At 43.1% G+C, this 23,075-nt stretch overlaps 1 protein-coding gene across 2 annotated transcripts in view; it reads left to right on the top strand.

Moving 5' to 3' along the window:
* The window catches only part of LOC137412574 (liprin-alpha-1), a 394,428-nt gene that overhangs the window by 275,853 nt on the left and 95,500 nt on the right, over positions 1-23,075 (top strand). For both annotated transcript variants that reach the window (XM_068097905.2, XM_068097904.2), the window contains exons 10-12: positions 3,860-3,991; positions 6,306-6,368; positions 17,645-17,736. In XM_068097905.2, the coding sequence (XP_067954006.1) occupies positions 3,860-3,991; positions 6,306-6,368; positions 17,645-17,736 (287 nt within the window). The remainder of the gene's footprint in view (positions 1-3,859; positions 3,992-6,305; positions 6,369-17,644; positions 17,737-23,075) is intronic.

Genomic DNA, 23,075 nt, shown 5'->3' with positions numbered 1-23,075 from the left:
CTCGTGTTAATTTGCGCCAAAAAGCCAAAGGCAGCACAAAGAGGCGTAAGGAGGCATAAGGCAATGGAAGCATAAGGTAATGGAGGTGATGAAAGGAGCTATTCTCATTATTCTACTCAACGCAAGACTAACACAGGAAAAGGACTATTCTCACACATACTATGAAATAACTGAACTATCGCGAGGCTACGTGTTGTTTGTGTGACTAACTATGAGGGGGAAATTTAACCTTTATTATACAAATCTCAAAACCGCAACAATATATATATATATATAAATTTTTAAGTGTTTTTTAAATTATATATATAATTATATATATATATATTTAATTTTTTTTTAAGTTTTAAAGTGTACGATGTAGTCAATGTCTTGTGACTGCCATCATTGTGGCATTTCTGAAATGTCTCACTGTTTTATGAGCATAGCTCAGTGTTAACTTCAAAATTTTATTCGAGATAATTTGAGAGTTGAGTGAAGTTAGTGAAATGTTATTTTACAAAGTTCTTATATTCTCCTACTATACAAATGCATTTGTCCCACTAGTATGGTAACTCGTAATGCTAGCAACAGTGAAATCTTTAGAATGGGCGCGCCACCATATAAGAAGCTTGGTGTTGGCTTAACGTTTAAGGTGGTTGGCTTAAGATCTTTGGATCTTGAGTTTGAGCCCCTGTCATGCCGTTGAAATAACACCAGGTCGGTTGACTCGGTCTGTCATCCTTCCGAGGTCGACAAAATGAGTACCAGCTGACTGGTAACAGGGGCACTGCATCAGAGGCACAACCGCACTTCCAGACAAAAATGGTGCAATCAGCGACCACAGGCTGCATACAAAATAACTACCATATAAGAACATCTGCTTTCGTGTCATCACTTTCTGTAGACATGAACGAGGCTTATGGAAGAGCTCCAGCAGAATGGAAGGGCAGAAACCCCAACAGCAGAGTAGAAGTGAGTGTGAGATCAAGGGGAGGATGGGGGTAGAAGGCCAAATGGGCATGAAGAAGCTGCACACAAGCTTAATGAAACACAGCAAAGAGAGGAAGGAGAAAACGGGGATGAAACAGAAAAGGAACAAACAAACTAACAAACGAAAAGTGGTCAGGGAGAGGGGGGGGGGGGGGCAAAAATCAAAATGACCTGGAGAATGGATTATTTGGGAATGGGGCAATTTGGGGTAGAAGAGATCACAAGTATAGATGGGGATGACCGGAGATAGTGGTGAACTGCTAACCATGAGTGATCTGTAGAGATGAAAATCTCCTCGTTACAGATCTTGACTATAGTGAGGATGCTTGAGTACAATACTTCCTAACCTAATTGTCATTTGCACAGACAATAGTTCCTTTGAAAGTCCTCATCTTGCCACCACCTTCCACTCCCCTCCAAACAACAGAATTGCTTCCTTGAATTTAATTTGTGGATACATGATGGCTTCTGGTGCGTGGTGTTGGCTTCGCGGTTTGGGTGCCGGCTTGGGATCCAAGGATCCTGGGTTCGAATCCCGGTTGATCGCTGAATTGATGCCGGGGGGTTGACTCAGCCTGTCATCCTCCCGAGGTCGGCAAATTGAGTACCAGCTCACTGATAATTCCCTGTGTGTCGCAAGAGGCGACTAACAGGGTTGGCGACAGGAAGGGCATCCGGCTGTAAAACATTGCTTCAAAAAGGGGACCACGGTGCCCGACAAAGGCCAACCCCTGCTCTGTGGGGTAAAAATGGCCTCGAAAGGTGGTTCATACATGATGGCTTCCATACTTTCAATACTTGTGCTGCAATATAATCCACATACGAAAACTTACATTTTACCGGCATCTGCGTTTTGAATTGAAGGACAATTGGAGGGAGTGCATTGAATGGACACTGTGTTGAAAAACAAAAGTTTTTTTTTTTAGTAAACTTTTTGGCGCTGATTTAGTAAACTTTTTAACCTGTCTGACGACTGAATTTTGGCGCTGCAACAGTTTGAACGCTTTTCATCAATATTCTGACTTCCTCTAACATTACCTGTGTTGAATGCGTAGTTTTGGACAATCACTGCATCAGCGTGCATGGTATTTCAGCATAACCAGACGTCAGTATTGGAGCTGTTCAAATCGTCAGTTATTCACAATTGAAATATATTCACACCTGAAATGTATTCACACCTTAAAATTATTCACACATGAAATGTATTCACACATCAGTATTGGAAGTGTGGCAGTCACTGCATCCATGCAGTGACTCGCGTGATATCGCAGCTCCTTCAGCCGCAACTCGGTTGTTTCTGTGAGATTCTCATCATCAGCGAATGTGTGGATGCTCAGGTGGAACGTCAAAGGTAAAAGCAGATGTGTGAATAATTTGTCTTTCCTTTACACCACCGAGATGTGTCTTTCTATTGTGATTTTCTTGAACAATGAATGCAGGCTAACCTTTAGACATCCTCCTATTTTCAAGAGATTGTTACACATTTTGGAAGCTTGATTATGGCGTCGTCGAGTACAGCGAATGAGTGTGAGCACGAGTTCCGAGCATTCGAGCATGAATCCGAGTCTCTAAACTGTTGCACGTCAGATAATTGCCAAAGTCGACAAAGGAAGTCGGTATATGATGATCATTCAGACCTTTATTGAGTCGTGCAGAGATGTTGAGTCAAGCTTGTGGCAGAAACTTTGTTCAACAAGTATTTCTTCCCGTCAATAAAACACAATGTCCTGCTGAGTCTTTGTTCCCTCAACAACTTTACAGACACAGATTTTACATTTGTGTTTTGATCCCAAAACAGTTCTTGAATTGAAAGACTGTCATTGCTTTTGACTCCTTACAACTTATGACATCAGTGTGACGTTGCAAGAAAAATACACTTAACCGCAATTGGTGGTTGAGGCAGATTTTTGAATCGGCTCTTTCCTGTGTTCAACGACATACATCACACATGTGGTGCCTGCCATGTCATGAAAATAATTAACCGAAAATGAAAATTTGATGGTTAATTATTCTTTACATATAATATTCATGCGATATGGGCCTGGTGTTGGCTTAGTGGTTAAGGTGCGGCTTGGGATCCTAGGATCCTGGGTTTGAATCCCAGTCGATCGCTGAATTAATACCAGGGGGGTTGACTCAGCCTGTCATCCTTCCGAGGTCCACAAATTGAGTACCAGCTCACTGGTAATTCCTTGTGTGTCGCAAGAGGTGACCAACAGGGTTGGCGGCAGGAAGGGCATCCGGCCATAAAACATTGCTTCAAAAAGGAGACCACGGTGCCCGAAAAAGGCCAACCCTGCTCTGTGGGGAAAAATGGCCTCTAAAGGTGGTTCTATTCATGCTATATGTTTGGGTACAGTGGTGGCCTATTGGTGAGGGTACTGGACAATGCTCTCTGAGGTCGTGGGCTCAAATCCAGGTGAAGGAACAGTATTAGGTGTTTAGATTCTAACCTTCAGGAAGCCGAGCTAGTCACTATTGGACTAGAAGTAAAAACCAAGCTGGCTCATTAACGATCTTTGGGGAGGGAGATAATCTGCCTGTCTGACCTGGGCCCAGGTGAGTCAGAGGCACATGATCCTCCACTCATAAGGTTATTTATGGTGGTTGATTCCCTTTCCTATCGTTCTGGGTATCGTTTTGAATTACTCTGGGTCCTACCATTCCGATCTATATTCCATGTAAAAAGTAGACTCTCCAGGGTTGTCCCTCAATCTTCCGTGCACTGTTTACATGTATGTATTCCAATAAGACGACTTCCCGCTTCGGTTAATCTCTCTCTGTCTCATCTTGTAGGGAGCCATGTCCGTCAACAATTCTCCAGTCTGTATTGCAAAATGATGGTCATTATTTTGATCTCCGATGCTATTTTGCCCCTTTCTTCTCTCAGGCACGGCAGCGTGAAAAGATGAACGAGGAACACAACAAGCGCCTGTCCGATACAGTAGACCGGCTTCTGTCAGAGTCCAACGAACGTTTGCAACTGCATCTCAAAGAGCGCATGGCCGCTCTCGAGGAGAAGGTGGCTTGTGCATGTCAATTGGACACTCATTCACATTGAATATCAAACAAGTATTGGAGATTCATCATCTTTTTTTTGAAAATTAAAACGAAAATACATTCCATTTTTAACTCAACTGGACTATGTCCAGCTGAGTTTTTGTCGACACCCATTGTCCGTCGTCCGTCGCCCGTCTGTCGTCTGTCTGTCTGTCGTCTGTAAACAATTCGACGTCTATGCTCTAAAAGTCACAAATATTGATTAAATTTGATGAAACTTGTTATGCAGCATCTTTAAGACATAAACTAGTTTGGGATTGCATTTGGGCGTTGCACGCCCATTAATGGGCGCGGCAGGGCGGCCATATTGAAAAATCCATTTTTGTCAATCTGCTACTTCCTAATGTAGCTAGAAGGCTGAAACTTAGTGTGTAAACAGTATGTAACAAACCTCAACACATATATTACGGGTTTTGACGATGTCCGAAAAATGACCTCGTCGTGACCTATGACATGACTTGACCCATAAACATCAGTTTGGACGACTTCCAAGCTCTAAATGTCACAAATACTGATCAAATTTGATGAAACTTGTGCCTTTTGCCACTTAAAGATGGCATAAAGTTTGCCACTTAAAGAGTTAAAGACCACAACTTAAAGACCACAACTTAAAGTTTGCCACTTAAAGATGGCACTTAAAGATATTTTAAAATTTTCATTTTTCTGGTTTCCATGGAAACAAGGTGGACATAGTGCATTTTGTTATACATTTCGTTTCCAGAGCAGAACTCAAAAACCGTTCAATATATCTTAACCTAACTTTGTACGCATATTAGTTAGGTGCTGACCTGGTGCCTTTTGCCACTTAGAGATTTTAAAGAACATTTATTTTTCTGCTTTCCATGGAGACAAGTTGGACTTAGTGCATTTTATTAGGTGGGGCTCTATTCTAGGACAGTTATTGCACATTTTGTAACAAATCTTTGCATGTGCACTAACATGAAGATAAATTGGTACCTTTTGCTATATATGGCATTTAATTTTTTTTTTTTTTTTTTTTCTCCTCTATATGGAACAAGTTGGACTTGATGCATTTTCTGGGTATAGTTCTATTCCAGGTCATATACAAAAGCACCCTTGGCAGGGGATATGAGCATTCTATGCTTGTTTTGGGTACATCTGGAGGAGTTTTTCCTAAACCTTGACAGTTATCCTACCGTCATAGCATGCAGTATACTGTACAATATACACAGTATATCGGATTGACACATTATGGGTATCGCGTCTTGCAATTGGGGTAAAGACATGAAAAAAGGAGTGCATATACATATAGATGCATATCAACAGATATATATATATATAATGTCTGTAGGTATGCATCTATTTGCATCGTTATTTTCAAAAACATTCTTTCTTTTCAGCACAAATCTCTATACTGAACTCCTGAAAGTATGCAACAAATGGATCCATGTGTGTGACTAATAGACTATCACTTCTGTGTGCAATCAATCTGTCACCCAAGTTATATGTGGACATTCTCCGAAAAGACTCGCGGCATGTTTTTCATCATCACAGCATGCAAATTGCGTACTTTAATATTGTAATGGTTTTGCTCTAAATGTTGTTGTACACAGAGTTCAACGCATTGCCACTTTCCACACCGACTATATATGTTCATCGAAAATAAACTCTGGCAACAACAGATTCCTGAAGAACAGTCGTACAGTTCAAGATCGAAATGTTGGAAAGCTGTTTACGAGAACAATCAGCTAGGAACATAGTAAAAGAGCATCTAGCATTTGTCCACTCCACAACTAAGCAACTGTTTTTCCTGTCTATGTACTAGTCTTTCAAACTATTGACAGTGTGAGAATGTATGGATAATTCAAGAGAAAATGACTAAGCTGTAATGTCACTTGAGTCCAATTCAATGAATAATGACTATGTGTGTGTGTGTGTGAGGAGGTGGGGATTTGATGAATGAATACTTAAACCCTGTTGAACACATCTATTGAAATATTCAACATATCTTGATTCAATACCATACATGTATATTGTTTGACCAAGTCTTTCTAAATAAATTCAAGTCTGAAATCTGAGAAAAGTAATTGTAGTTTTACTTGTCATGCCTCACTTAAAACTCATTTTCTAGTTTCCTGTTTAAACATGAGATACCTTCAACGTTACCGTACCTCTTTAGCACATATAAACTATATCGTTTGTGGTTCTATTATGCATATTCTAACCATATTGATATAGACCAGTTGAGTTCAGGTTCCCTGGAACCTCTACTTTCTTTAACGTGCTTTGTACCAATTTTTTTCTTTTAATTCCAGAATGGGCTTTCACAAGAATTGGAGAATACAAGAAAACAGCTCGAAGAGAATCAAATGGACAAGGTACCTCTGCCTTCTGCCTTATAAGAACAAACTGATGCCATCTTGGCATGTGCTGAATGAAAGGGAAATGCCTTAATGCAGCGGTAATCCCAACCTTTTCCTCAATCAGACCCCATATGGACAGCTGCAAATGACTGTGACCCCCAAATCCTACATAGACAGCCTGTTGAAAATATGGCATTCTAACAAGTCTTCATAATCTGAAAAATTTAATTTCACCTTGTGTCTACCAACATCAACCTGGGTGGCACCTGGGCTTGGGTATGTTGACACAACCACTTATCGTCTGTGTGCTTGGTTTTGTGAGAGCGAAGGCACACCGCGTCTCAGAAATTGGCGTCGGTGTGGTAGGAATCTGGTAAGTGGAGCACTGGCCTGGCTGAGTTTTTTTTTATGTTTTTATTTATTAACACCATTGGGAGGGGTTGAGGCCAAAATCAAGAGGGGTTCCCTGGGTGAAAAAGGCAAAGAACGAATGTGTAAAAATAGAATAATTCATTGAGATCTAAAAGATTGATTCGTTTAATTGTTGCAAGTTGATAGAAGTCTGGTATGCACTGCTAGGGAGGCAATTCCAAAGAGAATTTGTGCGGGTGAGGAGAAGGGAGGATGAGAGGAGGGGACAGAGGAGATGGGAGGAGGAGAGGGGAGGGGGGGAGGAGAAGGGTGGAGGAGAGGGGAGGAGGAGAGGGGAAGAGGAGAGTGGAAGAGGAGAGGGGAAGAGGAGAGGGGAAGAGGAGAGGGGAAGAGGAGAGGGGAAGAGGAGAGGGGAAGAGGAGAGGGGAATGGAGAGGGGAAGAGGAGAGGAGAGGGGAAGAGGAGAGGCAAGGGGAAGAGGAGAGGGGAAGAGGAGAGGGGAAGAGGAGAGGGGAGAAGGAGAGGGGAGAAGTGGAGAAGGAGAGGAGAAGGGAAGAGGGGAGGGGAGCACCTGTTGGATACTCTTCCCCCACTCCCTCACCCCCCCCCCCCCCCCCTCCGCTCCACCGGCTCTCTTCCTTCCGCAGATCTACCGACGTCCCTGTTCTCTACTGTTGTTGTGCATGTATGCTTTCCTCTCTCTCTCTCTCTCCCTCTTGTCTCCCGCTCCCTTTATTTATCGTCTGTGTTATGGGTCCGTGCATGTTTTCATGTGTAATGTGTTTGCTCTTACACGAGCCTTGACTCTGTATACAAAAAAAAGTTGGGAGGAGAAGAGGAGAGGGGAGGAGGAGAGGGGGGAAGGTAGGGGAGGAGGAGGCATGACAATTGATATGACGGGAAGGGACAGAAATGCAGAAAGTGTAGCGAGCAGAAGTTATGAACAACAACAATAAGAACAATAACAACAACAGGAAGAACTGGTGCTATGAACAAAGTGAAGAGGACTAGGAGGGATAGAAACAGGGAGTTTGGCAGGGCACTGACTGTGGCATTAATCGTATAAGAGGCACAGGGAAGAGACTCCTCGATGTGGGCCAAACGTTGAAGATGGCTCGACAAAGTCGGATTGTTCATCAGTCGGGCAGCATTGGCCTGCACGTATCCAGAATAATGATGACTGACGGAGAACCACTGCGTTAGGCATGTGTGGGTGTAGTATTCCATCACCGTCTAACTTGAAATTTGTAGAGGGTGAGAAACCAATGGGAGTTTAATTACCTGTGAGCTCTTAAGATGAAACCAAGTTTCTTGGAGTACTCAGATTTGGCGATATTGAGGATGTGAATCTGCCTGGCGAGATTTGCTGAAGATGGTATATGAATGCAGGGGAACTGTTGGAGTTGAGAGCTAGACATGAGAAGAAGAGGGTTGACTGTGTTCATCTTGCTGGATATAAGGATTTGAGTCTTAGACTGATTGAAAGAGACGAGGTTGTTGGAGCGCCATTGGGGGATGAGGTTGAGATCATGACTGATGGAGGCAACATTTGTGAGGTGATCTGCAGTAAGGGACTGGGAAATGATGTATGTACTGGGATTTATAACTTGTGGAGGATTGGAGGGTGAATCGTTCGCAAAGGAAGGGCAGAGTTGTAATTAGGTGTGAGGAGGTCATTGTTCTGAGGAGTTGTAATGAAAAAGGTGTGAGGAGTTGTAATGAAAAGAAGAAAGAGGGAAGGTGACATGACAAAACCTCGAGAGACACCAGAATAAATATGGTGTTGAGTCAGAGAGGACACCATCAACACAGGAAGAGATAGGTCAGCCTGCGACGAAGCTGGTTCTACAATACACAATTATACAAATTCCATAGAATTCGACAGAACATGTTTTTGCAGGGGATACTGTAAAGTACTGATCTTTCATGTTGATCTAACTTCCGCGGTTGTCGCTGTCAAGTAATTTCAGTGAAAAATCCAGGAATAAATATTCCTTGTTGTACTCGTGAAAACGTAGACAGTAATCACGTCTGATGCATGAGAGTTACACACCATGAAACAACTTTGAGGAAAACTGTGAAAGATAATTCCCATGAACAATAAGTACTTTACAGTATTTGAGGTCGAGGCGATTGGATGGTAGTTGGAGAGAATCATATCAGATCAGACATGCCACCCTTCTTCTTCGGGACGGGGCAGACATAGGCCTGCTTCCAGGATGCTGGGTAAATACTAGTACAGTAGGAAAGTTTGAAAAGTTTGGAGAAGAGAGGAGTAAGTTCATGAGTGCAGCTCTTGAGGACAACAGCAGGAATGCCATCTGGACCATTGGCTTTGTTGATGACAAGGAAGAGCAGGGTCTAGTGAACTTTAAGTGTGAGTGGAAAATCTGATGACAGATATAAGGGAGTTGGATTTAGGAAAGGTAGGAGGAATTATATTGGTGTCCAGAGTATAGTCGACTGCAAACTGAGAGGTAGAGGTGTTGGATTTGGATTTAGAAGAGCTGGAAATGGAGCCATCAGGATTGTTCAGAGGAGGAAAAGCTGATTCATGGAAGTTGGAGGAGATCCTCTTGGCCAAAGACGAGAAGGCATGACTAGTGCTGGGGAAGGAGGAGAGCTTGTCAAAGGTCTGCTGGATAGAGGTGACTTTGGAGATGAAAAAATTGGCCAAAGTCATCCCAGTCCTCAGAGTCACATTGCCAAAGGATGCAGTAGGTCGACTGAGAATACTGATGCTGTAAGGGATAGCAGGTGGTAATGAGATGGTGTTCAGAGTATCCAACAGGTACAGAAACAAGGATAAAGATGAGGTTTGGAAGTGAGAAGAAGATCCAAAGCATTGGATCTATTGGAGGAGCAGTCAGCAATGCACCTGGGTGCAAATATATGGCACAGGTCATTGAAGATAGTGAAAGCTTCTGCTTCGGTCCCAGCTTGACTGGAGTTGAAATTCCAGGAGTTGTGGATGTTGAAATCCCCAAGAACGTTTATTTCAGAAGATGGAGAGGGTTGTTTGTTGGATTTGCAGGTAATTAGGTGGTCAAATATCCGCATGTGATTGTCAGTCTGGAGAGCAATATAAGCAGCAGATGAATTTATTGCGATTGAGGAGAGAGACTATGAGCCAAGGAAGTTGAAAATCAGGGTTGGAAAGCTCAAAATGGGGAAGGTGAGTAGCAGAGATGTTGAAGTAGACATATGTGCATATGTCATCTTTGGAGCAGAATTTGTGGTGGAGGATGTAGCCAGGGAGGTGGAGATGGGTTCAGCAATCTGAAGTCCTCAGTAAGGAACAGAAGATCCGGTATAGATGATTACAGCAGATGGCGGGTATGTTTGAGGTTTGCAATGAAGACCTCGGGCATTGGAAAAGGAGAGAGTGAATTGACAGGAGAAGGATGGGGGTGCGGCAGATGATTGGCCTGCAGTAGAATATTGATTATTTTTGTTGTTACTTCACTTAGAGGAAGTTTGTCTTCTTGGGTGATGTTTTCACAAACAGAAAGTACAAAATGTAAGGATTTGAAATTTTTGCTGCGGTACATCGATTCCGCCCCTTTGCCAATAATGTAGCACGATAAAACCACCACCCCGGACGGCTTCGCGACCACTTTTTTTTTTTTTTATCATCGCGACACCAAATGAGGTCGCCATCCCAAGCTTTGGAGCCATTGTCATAATGGTTGTTTTATCATTCCCAATGATCACTTTTGCTGTAATCCAATTGCAAACTTCATTCTCATTCCTTTAATGTCTGCAGGCCACCCGGCTCCTACCTGTTTCTCAGTTGCCTGTCTAAAAAATTAATAATTGCCGAACCACTACATGTTAAAGCATATAATAATCTGAATTAACACATCTTGTCTCGTATTCCATGGTTGTAAAGGTTTTGATTACATTTCCCCGCATCAGATTCTGAAGTAAAATCACATTTTGCAGTGTTACTGTGATGCATAAATTCTGTGTTAAAATTTAATTGTTTAACCATGAGGGGGTCACCAGTAGTCAGCAGCCTTCCATAAAAAAGACGGTAGCTGATGTTAAAATAACCTGTCTTTCAGGAATTGGAGAATTGATTTCCAAATCTCAGGATGCCACGGCGAATTCCCACCTTTTAAAATACATTCATCACTATGCAGTCACTTTGATGTAAAATTTGAAACTTTTCCATCAAATGTCCTTTTTGTGATTGCTGAATGCTTATAAGAACACTGGGGTTGGCAGCATGGCCCAAAGGTATATGTACACTCACCTCTGAGCCGTCTAACCTGAGTTTGAATCCTGGCCTAGCTATAAATTGTCATTCCGGTGATTTACCGCAAGATGATTCATCAGTGTGTGGCGTCCCATCTGTCGGGATTAGTTGTTGGACGTTAAAGATCCCACGGTATCCTTCGCGAAGATTAGGCGAGCTATCGCCGGCACCCTGAGCAAATTCCAAATTCTGCCCTGACTTCTTGATCCGGATTGGCGACCGGTCCAGAATTGTAGCCTAGTTACTGCTTCGGCATCACCAACGCTCTGCATATGGCATGGTACTTGAGGATGATGATGATGAGAACATGCTTCCTACAAAATCCAACATAATTCCTGTGCATTCCTTGTAAAATAAAGACCATAATTCTCAATCAATTAGCATAAATGCAAAAATATCGTTTCAGAAAAACCTTAAACTTTGGCAGAACTTTTCTTTGAATTCCAGGCAGAATAATTTTGAGATACGCACACTTACCTATGAGCTGTCTAGCCTTGGCTGGAATATCGGCCCAGCTATAAACTGTCATCCTGGTGCATGCGATTTATTGTGTGTGTGTGTGTGCCATCCATCGCTTAAACAGTTTTGAACATCTGCACAATCTTCGTTCTCTCGGATGCAGCACCAGGATGCGGGACTGAATCGTTGGCCGAGAACGCTGTAGGTTAGGGCAGGACTTTGGAATTTGGCCAGGGTGCTGGCGATAGCTCGTCCACTCTTCCCACAGGACACCGTGGGATCTTTGAGGTCCACCAACTAATGCAGGTTTAAGGTCCATCCGAGGGACACATTGATGAATCGCCCTGCCTGTCAAAGACAAGGACGACGGTTTATAGCTGGGCCTGGATTCAAACCCAGGATAGACAGCTTAGAGCTGAGTGCGCGTACCTTTAGGCCACTTTTTCCAGCCCATCTGCTCAATGAACACAGGTTTAATCATCAAATACATATCAATGCTGAAAACAGAGAATTCATGGAAATTCATCAGTCCAAGATCTGTAATTTGTACCTTGTAGCATTGTCACCCTTCGACTCCTTTGTTTTTTTTCCTCAAAGACATTAATTTCTTTCCTGTGATTTATGCCACACTGAGTGTATTCTCCTTTCCCCTGCCAAATTTATTGTTTTACCTTTTTAGCCGCGTCGCAGACGCTGCTCATAGAGTGCCCTCTGCTGTTGTTGTTGTTCTTCTTCTTCTTGTTCTTGTTCTTGCAGAGAAGACAAAACCTCAAAGCTCCACCCATTCTGGGAACCATAGCTCCACCCATTCTGGGAGAGCCTTCATATAAACAAATATCCACCATTTTATTAACTCGCATAGCTTTGAGGCCTGTTTTGTAGGCCCGTGGTGTCTTCCTCTCTCACACAGTTTTATTTCAAATCAAATTCGATATATCATTTCATTTTTCACAGTCGCGAACATAGTTTTAGACTCGGTTGAAAAAAAACGGGAAGAAAATCCGATGAAAGTTGCCCTTTATAGAACGAAATGAATTCTCAAAGGCCTGTAACTTCAAGTCCATTGAGATCTATATTTTTTAAATCGCGGCATGGTCAGTCATACACCGCCCAAAATAAGAGACGGGAAAATGCCGAGATATATATATTTTGTTTAAATCGTGGCATGGTCAGTCATACACCGCCCGAAATAACAGATGGGAAAATGCCGAGATATATTAAAAATTCGTCCATTTGATGACAATCGTCACGATGAAATATTTAATTTATACATCGTCACAATAATGTGGAGAGAGGAGCATAGCTTCGTTCACGTGTCGCCACACACGGGAAATTGCCGAGATTTTTTTTTTTTAAATCGCGGCATGGTCAGTCATACACCGCCTGAAATAACAGACGGGAAAATGCCGAGATATATTAAAAATTCGTCGCCACACACGGGAAATTGCCGAGATATATTTTCACTTTGCACAAAAATAACATCAAGTAATCGAATCAATAGGAATGTCCTGTGCCTATAACATCGACGTTATAGGCACAGCTGCATCTAGGCATTGTGTAACATCGACGCGGCTTTTGTTTTAATTAAAACTTTTTGTACTTGTTTAACATTGATCGAAGGTTCATCGTGGACCTTTACTTTAATCACATGCAGGACAAACATTAGTACACATCAGTGTACTTTAAAATCATTTAAAAATATGTTTCAAGATAATGCACAAATACATATCATGTACAGAATTTGAATCTGGGTGCTGAACATCATGAACCATTACTTCAGATGAGAATGAGGATTTTGAATGAAAGAAAAAGAGAAGAATGAGAAGAAAGAGAATGATCATTACTTCAGAATTGCATCTTGGAAATCAGCAAACATTACCGCTTTACACAAAAAGGTGCAAAAACAGATCCTTGCAACGACAGACCAATCAGCCTGCTCCCAATTATCAGCAAAGTCATGGAATCCATCATTGCTTCGGATATCAAATCCTTCCTCTTCTCCAATGGCTTGATCTCCGATCATCAATTTGGATTCAGACCCGGTCATTCTACTCTGGACATGTTGCTTCTGCTGTCTCAACAATGGATGGAGGTCCTCAATGCCAAACAGGAAATCAGAGCTGTCTCCCTCGACATATCACGTGCCTTCGATACGGTCTGGCACCCAGCTCTGCTCACCAAACTCTCCTATAGTATCCATGGAAATCTCCATGCTTGGCTTGCGTACTTCCTCTCTGGTCGTAGTCAACGTGTGGCCCTGAATGGATTTCTCTCATCGCCCCTTCTTGTTCTGGCAGGAGTTCCCCCAAGGTATTGTTCTGGGCCCTGTGCTTTTTCTGGTCTTCACCAATGATCTCTCCGACTCTCTGGAAAATCCTCTCTATCTCTTTGCTGATGACTCCACTATCTGCCGCACCATTCCTCATCCCTCAGATCGGCAGCCTGCAGTCTCCTCACTCTCTGCAGACCTCGACAAAATCACAGACTGGTCAAACAAGTGGAACATGTCTTTCAATCCTGACAAATCTCACACTCTTACTATGTCTCTCCGAAAAGACCGACTGGAAAACCCTCCCATCTACTTTCTCAACAATCCTCTCCAAGAAGTTCTGTCGCTCAAGCTTTTGGGTCTCACTGTCTGCCATGATCTTTATTTTTGGAAAACCACATTTCCAAGCTGGCCTCCAAAGACAGTCGCCAACTGGGCATCCTCCGTCGTGCGAAGTCCTTCCTTGGCACACCTGAGCTCCTCACCACATACAAGGCTTTCATCCGCAGCTCAATGGAATACTGTTCCCCCCTCTGGGCCGGTGCTCCTGTCTCACACCTAGCTCGGCTTCACGCTGTTGAAGCCAAAGCTTTCAGAATCATTGGAATCTCCTGTGATGAAGCTAACTCCGAGGGCCTTTCACTCACTCACCGCAGGCAGGTTGGTGGTCTTTCTGTCTTCTACCGACTCCTCTCCGTCCTTGCTCTCCCAGCTCTCTCTGTGCTCTGTCCCCCAAATATTCCTACAGGTTGCACAAGATCTGCTAGCAACCCTCTTATGGTTAAACTGCCAAAATCTAGACTCACTGCTCACCTTCACTCTTTCATTCCCCTTTTCTCCCGACTCTGGAACAAACTCCCCCACTCCCTTAAATCCCACTCCTCCCTCCAGGTCTTCAAAACAGCTGTTCACCACCATCTCTTATCTTCCCCCATCCAAAACCTTAATCTCTTCTACCCCCGCTAATTCACCCCAGATACACCCTTTTTTCGAAATTCCAACTTCTTTCCTGGAAGTCCTTGCAGTGTCCATATGTTTTATACCTCTCCCACCTCCCCCCAAGCCCTCTCCCTCCCACAGTTCTCTCGATGTCCCTGCTCTCAAATGTTGTGTTTGTGTCCTTCCCCCTCTCTCCCCATCTGGTCTACCGCTCCCCTTATTTTGTTTTATGTGTCGGTTTGTGTTGGTTTGACTTTTTGTGTGATTAATGTTAGATCTTTCACGAGCCTCGGTCTAGCATACAAAAAAATATAAAAATAAAAATAAAAATGATGTTGCACTGTTTATTGACAACAAATGACTCCTACAGATGTAAATATCTCACCTGAGATTTCCATTATGTTCAAGTGAGAATTTGGATCTCAGATCATCAATTTGGATTCAGAGCAGGCCATTCTATACCCTCACTGCAAATCTCACACTCTAACTTTGCCTCTCTGAAAAGACCGTCTGGAAAACCCACCACTTTCTCAACAATCCTCTCTAAGAAGTTCCGTCACTCAAGATTTTGGGTCTTGCTATCTGCCATGATCTTTCCTGGGAAAACAACATTACCAATCTGGCCTCCAAAGCCAGTCGCCGACTGGGCATCCTCCGTCATGCAAAGTCCTTTCTGGGCACTTCTGAGCTCCTCACCACATACAAGGCTTTCATCCGCAGCTCAATGGAATACTGCTCTCCCCTCTGGGCTGGTGCCCCTGCCTCACACCTAGCTCGGATTCACGTTGTAGAAACCAAATCTTTCAGAATCATTGGAATCTCCCGCGATGAAGCTAACTCTGAGGGCCTTTCACTCACTCACTGCAGGCAGGTTGGTGGTCTTTCTGTCTTCTACCGACTCCTCTCCGGCCTTGCTCCCCCAGCTCTGTCTGTGCTCTGTCCCCCAAATATTCCTGCAGGATGCACAAGATCTGTCAGAAACCCTCTTATTGTGAAACTGCCAAAATCAAGACTCTCTGCTCACCTTCTCTCTTTCATTCCTCTTTTCTCCCGCCTCTGGAACAAACTCCCTCACTCTCTTCAATCCCACTCCTCCCTCCAGATCTTCAAAACAGCTCTTCACCACCATCTCTTATATTCCCCCATTTAAAAAATCTTGATCTTTTCTGCCTTACACTGAACATTTGAATCAACCAGATCACTCTAAAGATTAAATTCAAATCTCTACCGTACACTGTACATTTTAATCATCCAGAAATCTCCGAATTGAACATTAGCCATGGTTCAGAACATCATATCATTCACAATGTGCTGTGGTTCCGCAAAGTGTCTGCAAGGTTGGTGCCAAGACAACTCACACTCAAACTGAAAGAACGGCGAGTGGACGTATGTGAAGAACTTCTGCAACGTTACGAAACAGAAAGCAACGCTTTCTTACAGCCCGTAGTGACTGGGGATGAAAGCTGGGTCCACTACTTTCAGCCAGAAACGAAGAGGGCAAGCAAAGAGTGGCGCCATTCAACTTCACCGAAGCCCAAAAAAATCCCGCACACGGCCGTCCGCTGGAAAAGTGATGCTGACGCTCTTCTGGGATAGCCGACGTCCACTTGTCGAGCATTACCTGCCCAGAGGGACCACAGTCACCAGTGCATCATACTGCGACCTCCTCAAAATCATCTGAAACAAGCAATCAGATCAAAATGTCGTGGACTATTTACTACCAGTGTTTTGCTGCAGCATGACAATGCCCCATACAGTCCATGCTACAGCTGCAAGAATCGAGGACCTGCATGCTGAGTGTCTTCCTCATCCACCCGACTCACCAGACCTCGCCCATTCGGATTAGCGCATCTTTGGGCCACTTAAAGAGGCGCTTGGTGGAACCACTTTCTGATCCGACGAAGATGTCCAAGAGGTGGTGCATGAATGGCTACACAAGCAGCCAAAATATAAAAAAATTCTAGAGGAATCCAGGTCTTAGTAAAGCGCTGGAATAAATGTATTGAACGCAATGGAGATTATGTTGAAAAATAACAGTTGTTAAAAACGTACATGCAATAAACAAGTTGTGAAAAATATTTTAAGGTTACTTATTGACTGCCCCTCATATATATATATATATATATATATTTAAAGTGATTCGTCTTCACCATTGAGTGATGGGTTCACAAACGATATATAGCATAATGTTTCAAAAGGTTATGGATGGATTCGGACGAAACTTTGTGAACAAGTTGGGTGTGCGATAAGGACGAAATGTTTATATCTTGGTGAAGATCCAGATCCGGAGCTGTATCCGAGAATTTTTTAAAAAGTGATTCTTCACAATTGAGAGATAGGGCCAAAATCGATACCTAGCACGACATCTCAATACGTGTGGACGAGTTATGACAAAACTTGGTGGATGAGTTGTTTAGGCGACAAGAACAAACCGATTAGATTTTGGTTCAGGTGCAGATCCAAATCCGGCCTATCAGTGGGATACAAAACGTTAAATATTCAGCTTGGCGGGGGGGGGGGGGGGGGGGGTATGCTCTCTATCGAGTGCTCTTCCACTTTACTGATGTAGTTTTGGTCCAGTTATTTCTCCATACTTCCTGTCACCAACATAAGCCGGACTATCTTTTCTGAAAATGATACCACCATACCACCAATCTTTAATGATATGTAATGCCAACCGAGGGTTGACAAATGTATACTAACCACTATGGGAAACAAACTAAAACTAACTCTTGTTGTTTAATTAATTTTTTAATTCAACATTGGTATATACACTGCACATTTAACTTTTATACTTTCACCTTTTTCATTTCCTTTTAATTTGTCATTCATTTAAAGTGAACGTCATTGTCATGTTAATTGTGTGGTTTCATTTTCATTGAAGCAATTCCTTATCTAAAGGCAATTGTGAGCAGCAGTTATAGGTAAGGTCAGTCAAGCCAAAGAATGAACATTTGTACACCAACTCGAGTCCTTTACCTGTGATTTCAGGACCGCATGGCTGAGGAGGTGGTGAAGTTGAAAGTTGACACAGAGCAGTGGAGATTAAAAGCTGGATCACTTTTGGATCAAGGTCTACCAAGGTATGCACTGTATTTTTTTTTTTGTATACAAGATGGAGGCTCGTGTAAGAGCTAACATTAATAACAAAAAGACAAACTGACACCTAAAACATAAGATAAAGGGAGCGGGAGACAAGATGGGGAGAGAGAGGGAAAGCACACAAGTACAACATTTGAGAGCAGGGACATCGGGAGATCTGTGGGAGGGAGAGGGCTTGAGGGCAGGAGGCATTGGACGGGGGGGGGGGGGGAGGTGGGGAGTTATAAAACACATGGACACTGCTAGGACTTCCAGGAAAGAAAGAAGTACACGAATGGGAAAATACTTAAACTTTAATGCCGTGTGGAGGTCGAAGTCGCTTTCTTGCTCAAGGGAGCGGAAGCAGAAGTCCCCAATCTGGGTCGGTTCAGGTGCATATTGGGGGTTTTGGTTCCCACCTTGGGTCGTTCAAGCCACACTTCATCAGAACGGCTCATGAGTGTTTAAAAAAGAAAACAATCCTCACCCGCGATCATCAAATCGTCACCACTCATCAAACACCACCAACGATCAATTTCCATCAAATTAATTTGTACTTATTTTATTCTGCTTTGTTCAAGTATTTGTTGTTTCACAGTTATATGAAAGTCAGATTTTTCTTCTGAATTATCGCAGACTTTACGGAACTTTGTAGATAGAGCAAATGAGAGCTGGTTTGTATTCCAAGCCCACCCACTCTTTCCAGGCCCACAGCGTCGATTGCAATGAATCTTTCCGAATTATCTTTTCAATAAGGATAAATTAATTGACTTTGGTACGGTCATTTTTTTTAAGTAAAGGATTTCATTTGGTCTCCATCTTGTAAAAACAATGTGTGAAACTGCTCTTCTCGATCTCATTGAATTACAAAGACTAGGAACATCCGCTGCCTACAGCGCGGAGCAGAGAAGGGGAGTGAAGGAGGGGTGGAGATTTGAGGTGGCCATCCCAACATAGGAGAATGTTCCCACCCCAAATACAACATCCAAGTTTCAACATATTTCGTCCCATAAACAGCCAGACACATGTTTCAACGCATCCCCGTACATCTCTGATGACTGTAGTTTTCATTATACTATCTATATTATAATAGCCGTAGATGATTCTGTCTGTCTGTCTGTCTATCTGTTGGGTGTCTGTCCGGGGTGTGGCTTACTCGGTTTGCAGAGTAGCTCCACCCATAGCTCCACCCATTCTGGGAGTGGCTATAAACAAATATCCACCATTTTATTAACTCGCATAGCTTTGAGTCCTGTTTTGTAGGCCCGTGGTGTCTTGCTCTCCCCCAGTTTTATTTCAAATCAAATTCGATAAATCATTTCATTTTTCACAGTCGCTAACATAGTTTTAGACTCGGTTGAAAAAAAACGGGAAGAAAATCCGATGAAAGTTGCCGTTTATAGAACGAAATGAATTCTCAAAGGCCTGTAACTTCAAGGCCATTGAGTCTCTCTCACGCCTTTATCTCCAATCTAACTCACCATATGATTTCATTTTTATCGATGGTTTTACTTTTAGACTCGGTGTCAGCAATAATTGAGAACAATCCACACACGCGGGAAAATGCAGAGATATATTTTTTAAAATCGCGTCATGGTGTATCATACACCGCCCAACATGACACCGCCGGCAATGTGTCGATATATATTAAAAATTCGCTTTTGCTTTTCCGTTATGATATATTACTATTTCGTTTGATGATAGTCGTCACAAAAACGTCAACAATGATGCCGACATATATTTCTTCGTTTTTATTTCATTCAACATATTAGCCGGAAGTAAAATATGTTTCAGGAAATTACCGAGAGATATTTCTTCGTTTTTTTTATTAGTTATGTGCGCATACACTTTAAATAGGTTTATTTGAAATCTTTAATTTTCCACAAACATTCCACACACGCGGGAAAATGCAGAGATATATTTTTTAAAATCGCGTCATGGTGTATCATACACCGCCCAACATGACACCGACGGCAATGTGTCGATATCTATTTTAAATTCGATATATCATTTCATTTTTCACAGTCGCTAACATAGTTTTAGACTCGGTTGAAAAAAAAAGAGAAGAAAATCCGATGAAAGTTGCGGTTTATAGAACGAAATGAATTCTCAAATGCCTGTAACTTCAAGGCCATTGAGTCTCTCTCACGCCTTTATCTCCAATCTAACTCACCATATGATTTCATTTTTATCGATGGTTTTAGAGTCGGTGTCAGCAATAATTGAGAACATTCCACACACGCGGGAAAATGTAGATATATTTTTTAAAATCGCGTCATGGTGTATCATACACCGCCTAACATGACACCGACGGCAACGTGTCGATACATATTAAAAATTCGATATATCATTTCATTTTTCACAGTCGCTAACATAGTTTTCGACTCGGTTGAAAAAAAACGGGAAGGAAATCCAATGAAAGTTGCCGTTTATAGAACGAAATGAATTCTCAAACGCCTGTAACTTCAACTTCAAGGCCATTGAGTCTCTCTCACGCCTTTATCTCCAATCTAACTCACCATATGATTTCATTTTTATCGATGGTTTTGGACTCGGTGTCAGCAATAATTGAGAACATTCCACACACGCGGGAAAATGCAGGGATATATTTTTAAAAATCGCGTCATGGTGTATCATACACCGCCCAACATGACACCGACGGCAACGTGTCGATATATATTAAAAATTCGCTTTTGCTTTTCCGTTAAGATATATTACTTTTTCGTTTGATGACAGTCGTCACAAAAACGTCAACAATGATGCCGACATATATTTCTTCGTTTTTATTTAATTCAACATTATTAGCCGGAAGTAAAATATGTTTCAGGAAATTACCGAGAGATATTTCTTCGTTTTTTAAAATTAGTTATGTGCGAATACACTTTAAATAGGTTTATTTGAAATCTTTAATTTTCCACAATATAATTTACTTGCCATTTATCATTTGATGATTACGAGACAAATTCCTCTTGAGGATCGTGACAATTCATGCGCTGCGTGGAAACTTCTATTTCCAAAATGAATGAGACGATCGATGAAGAACGCAGACTTGAACAGGATGCAGCAAGAAAACGAATGAGACGGGCGAACGAGTCCATCGACGAACGTCAATGCAAACTTGCGGGGTCACCCGTGGGAATCCCACGGGCATGGATGTGTGTGACATTTCGACATATTGAGTTAGATGCTGCACATTCATTTTTACAAAATGGTTACTGGCAAGTCATCAGATCCAGAAATGGTGTAAAAACCACCGTTTAGAGGCCATTTTTCCCCGCAAAGCGGGGGTTGGCCTTTTCGGGGACCGTGGTAGTTGTTGTTTTTTTGTCCCCTTTTTGAAGCAATGTTTTACGGCCGGATGCCCTTCCTGACGCCAACCCTTTTTGCCGCCTTCAACGACAAACAGGGAATTACCAGTGAACTGGTACTCAATTAGACGACCTCGGAAGGATGACAGGCTGAGTCAACCCCCCTGGCATTAATTCGGCGATCGACCGAGATTCGAACCCAGGATCCTAAGCCGGCACCCTAGCCGCTAGCCCAACACCAGAAATGGTGTCATGAACACAATTTATTTACGCACAAGCACAAAAGCAAGACGGGCCGATTTCCGATTCCGACGGGCCGACGGGCGAGACGGGCCGATTTCCGATTCCGACGGGCCGATTTGGAGCAAGAAAAAGAACGAGACGGGAGCAAAAGGAGAGAAACGAGACGGGGAAAGCCGATTGGAGAGGCGAGTGAGGCGCGATTGGAGAGGAGTGTGAGGCGCGATTGGAGAGGAGTGTGAGGCACGATTGGAGAGGAGTGTGAGGTGTGATTGGAGAGGAGTGTGAGGCACGATTGGAGAGGAGTGATTGGAGGGGAGTGTGAGGCACGATTGGAGAGGAGTGTGAGGCACGATTGGAGAGGAGTGTGAGGCGCGATTGGAGAGGAGTGTGAGGCGCGATTGGAGAGGAGTGTGAGGCGCGATTGGAGAGGCGTGTGAAGGATTGGAGAGGAGAGGAGTGTGAGGGATTGGAGAGGTGAGGGATTGGAAAGGAGAGGGATGTGAGGGTTTGGAGAGGAGAGGAGTGCTAGGTGGAGAGAGGAGAGTGTCAGGTGGAGACAGGAGAGTGTCAGGTGGAGACAGGAGAGTGTCAGGTGGAGAGGAGTGAGGGGTCACATATTATGTGAAATAAATAAATTGTGTTCATCACACCATTTCTGGATCTGATGACTTGCCAGTAACCATTTTGTAAAAATGAATGTGCAGCATATAACTCAATATGTCGAAATGTCACACACATCCATGCCCGTGGGATTCCCACGGGTGACCCCGCTAGTATATATATATATATATATATACCACCTTTAGAGGCCATTTTTCCCCGCAGAGGGGAAAGAGGAAAGGTTGGCCTTTTTCAGGCACCATGGTCCCCTTTTTGAAGCAATGTTTTATGGCCGGATGCCCTTCCTGCCACCAACCCTGTTAGTCGCCTCTTGCGACACGCAGGAAATTACCAGTGAACTGGTACTCAATTGTGCCGACCTCAGAGGGATGACAGGGTGAGTCAACCCCCCTGGTGTTAATTCAGCGATCAACCGGGATTTGAACCCAGGATCCTAGAATCCCAAGCTGGCACCCTAACCGCTAAGCCAACACCAGGCTAGTTTTCATTATACTATAACACAGATAATTCCATCAATTTCTGGGGCACTCTGGGGCGGTGCCAGCGACGTCACAACAATGGCGCCGCCTTCCTCACCCCACTCAGTGAGGAATTTCCTCCTCGTGGATGCTGAACTATGGTAATTGTCTGTGCTCTTATCCTTTTAAATGCTGAACTTCAAGCAAGGAAGCAGACTCGGAGCTGACGCTCTAACCATTACACCACAAAGTCCGGCCTCCACAGGCCTTAGCCCCTTGTTTAAATAAAAGTGTACTAATGCACACGGGTGGTAAGGATGAACATGTACTTATGATGTAAAGAAAGTAGTGACAATGTGAAAGAAAGCAGTACGGAAGACAAAATTGAGGATTCATCAAATGCTGAAGGTGATTTGCTTGTTTCTGTCACTGTCCTGAATTGGAATCGCCATTACGCCTCCACCCCCGAAGGTGGCAGGAGGCATTATGTTTTCGGGTTGTCCGTCCATACGGACTAAACCTCGTTTTTCTCAGCAACCACATGTCCGATTAAGACAAAACTTTCAGGGTAGGAGTGACACCCATGCAGAATGTTTATATGACAATTGTGACATCATAGGTCACGTGGTATGGCAGCCATCTTGGATTAAACGCAAATCATTTTAAAAAGATTTCTCGGAAACCGCTGAATGGAAAAATTTGAAACATGGC

Source organism: Myxine glutinosa, chromosome 1 (assembly GCF_964187855.1).
Source record: "Myxine glutinosa chromosome 1, kmMyxGlut1.1, whole genome shotgun sequence".
Taxonomy (NCBI): domain Eukaryota; kingdom Metazoa; phylum Chordata; class Myxini; order Myxiniformes; family Myxinidae; genus Myxine; species Myxine glutinosa.
This window is presented reverse-complemented; position numbering and strand designations above follow the sequence as displayed.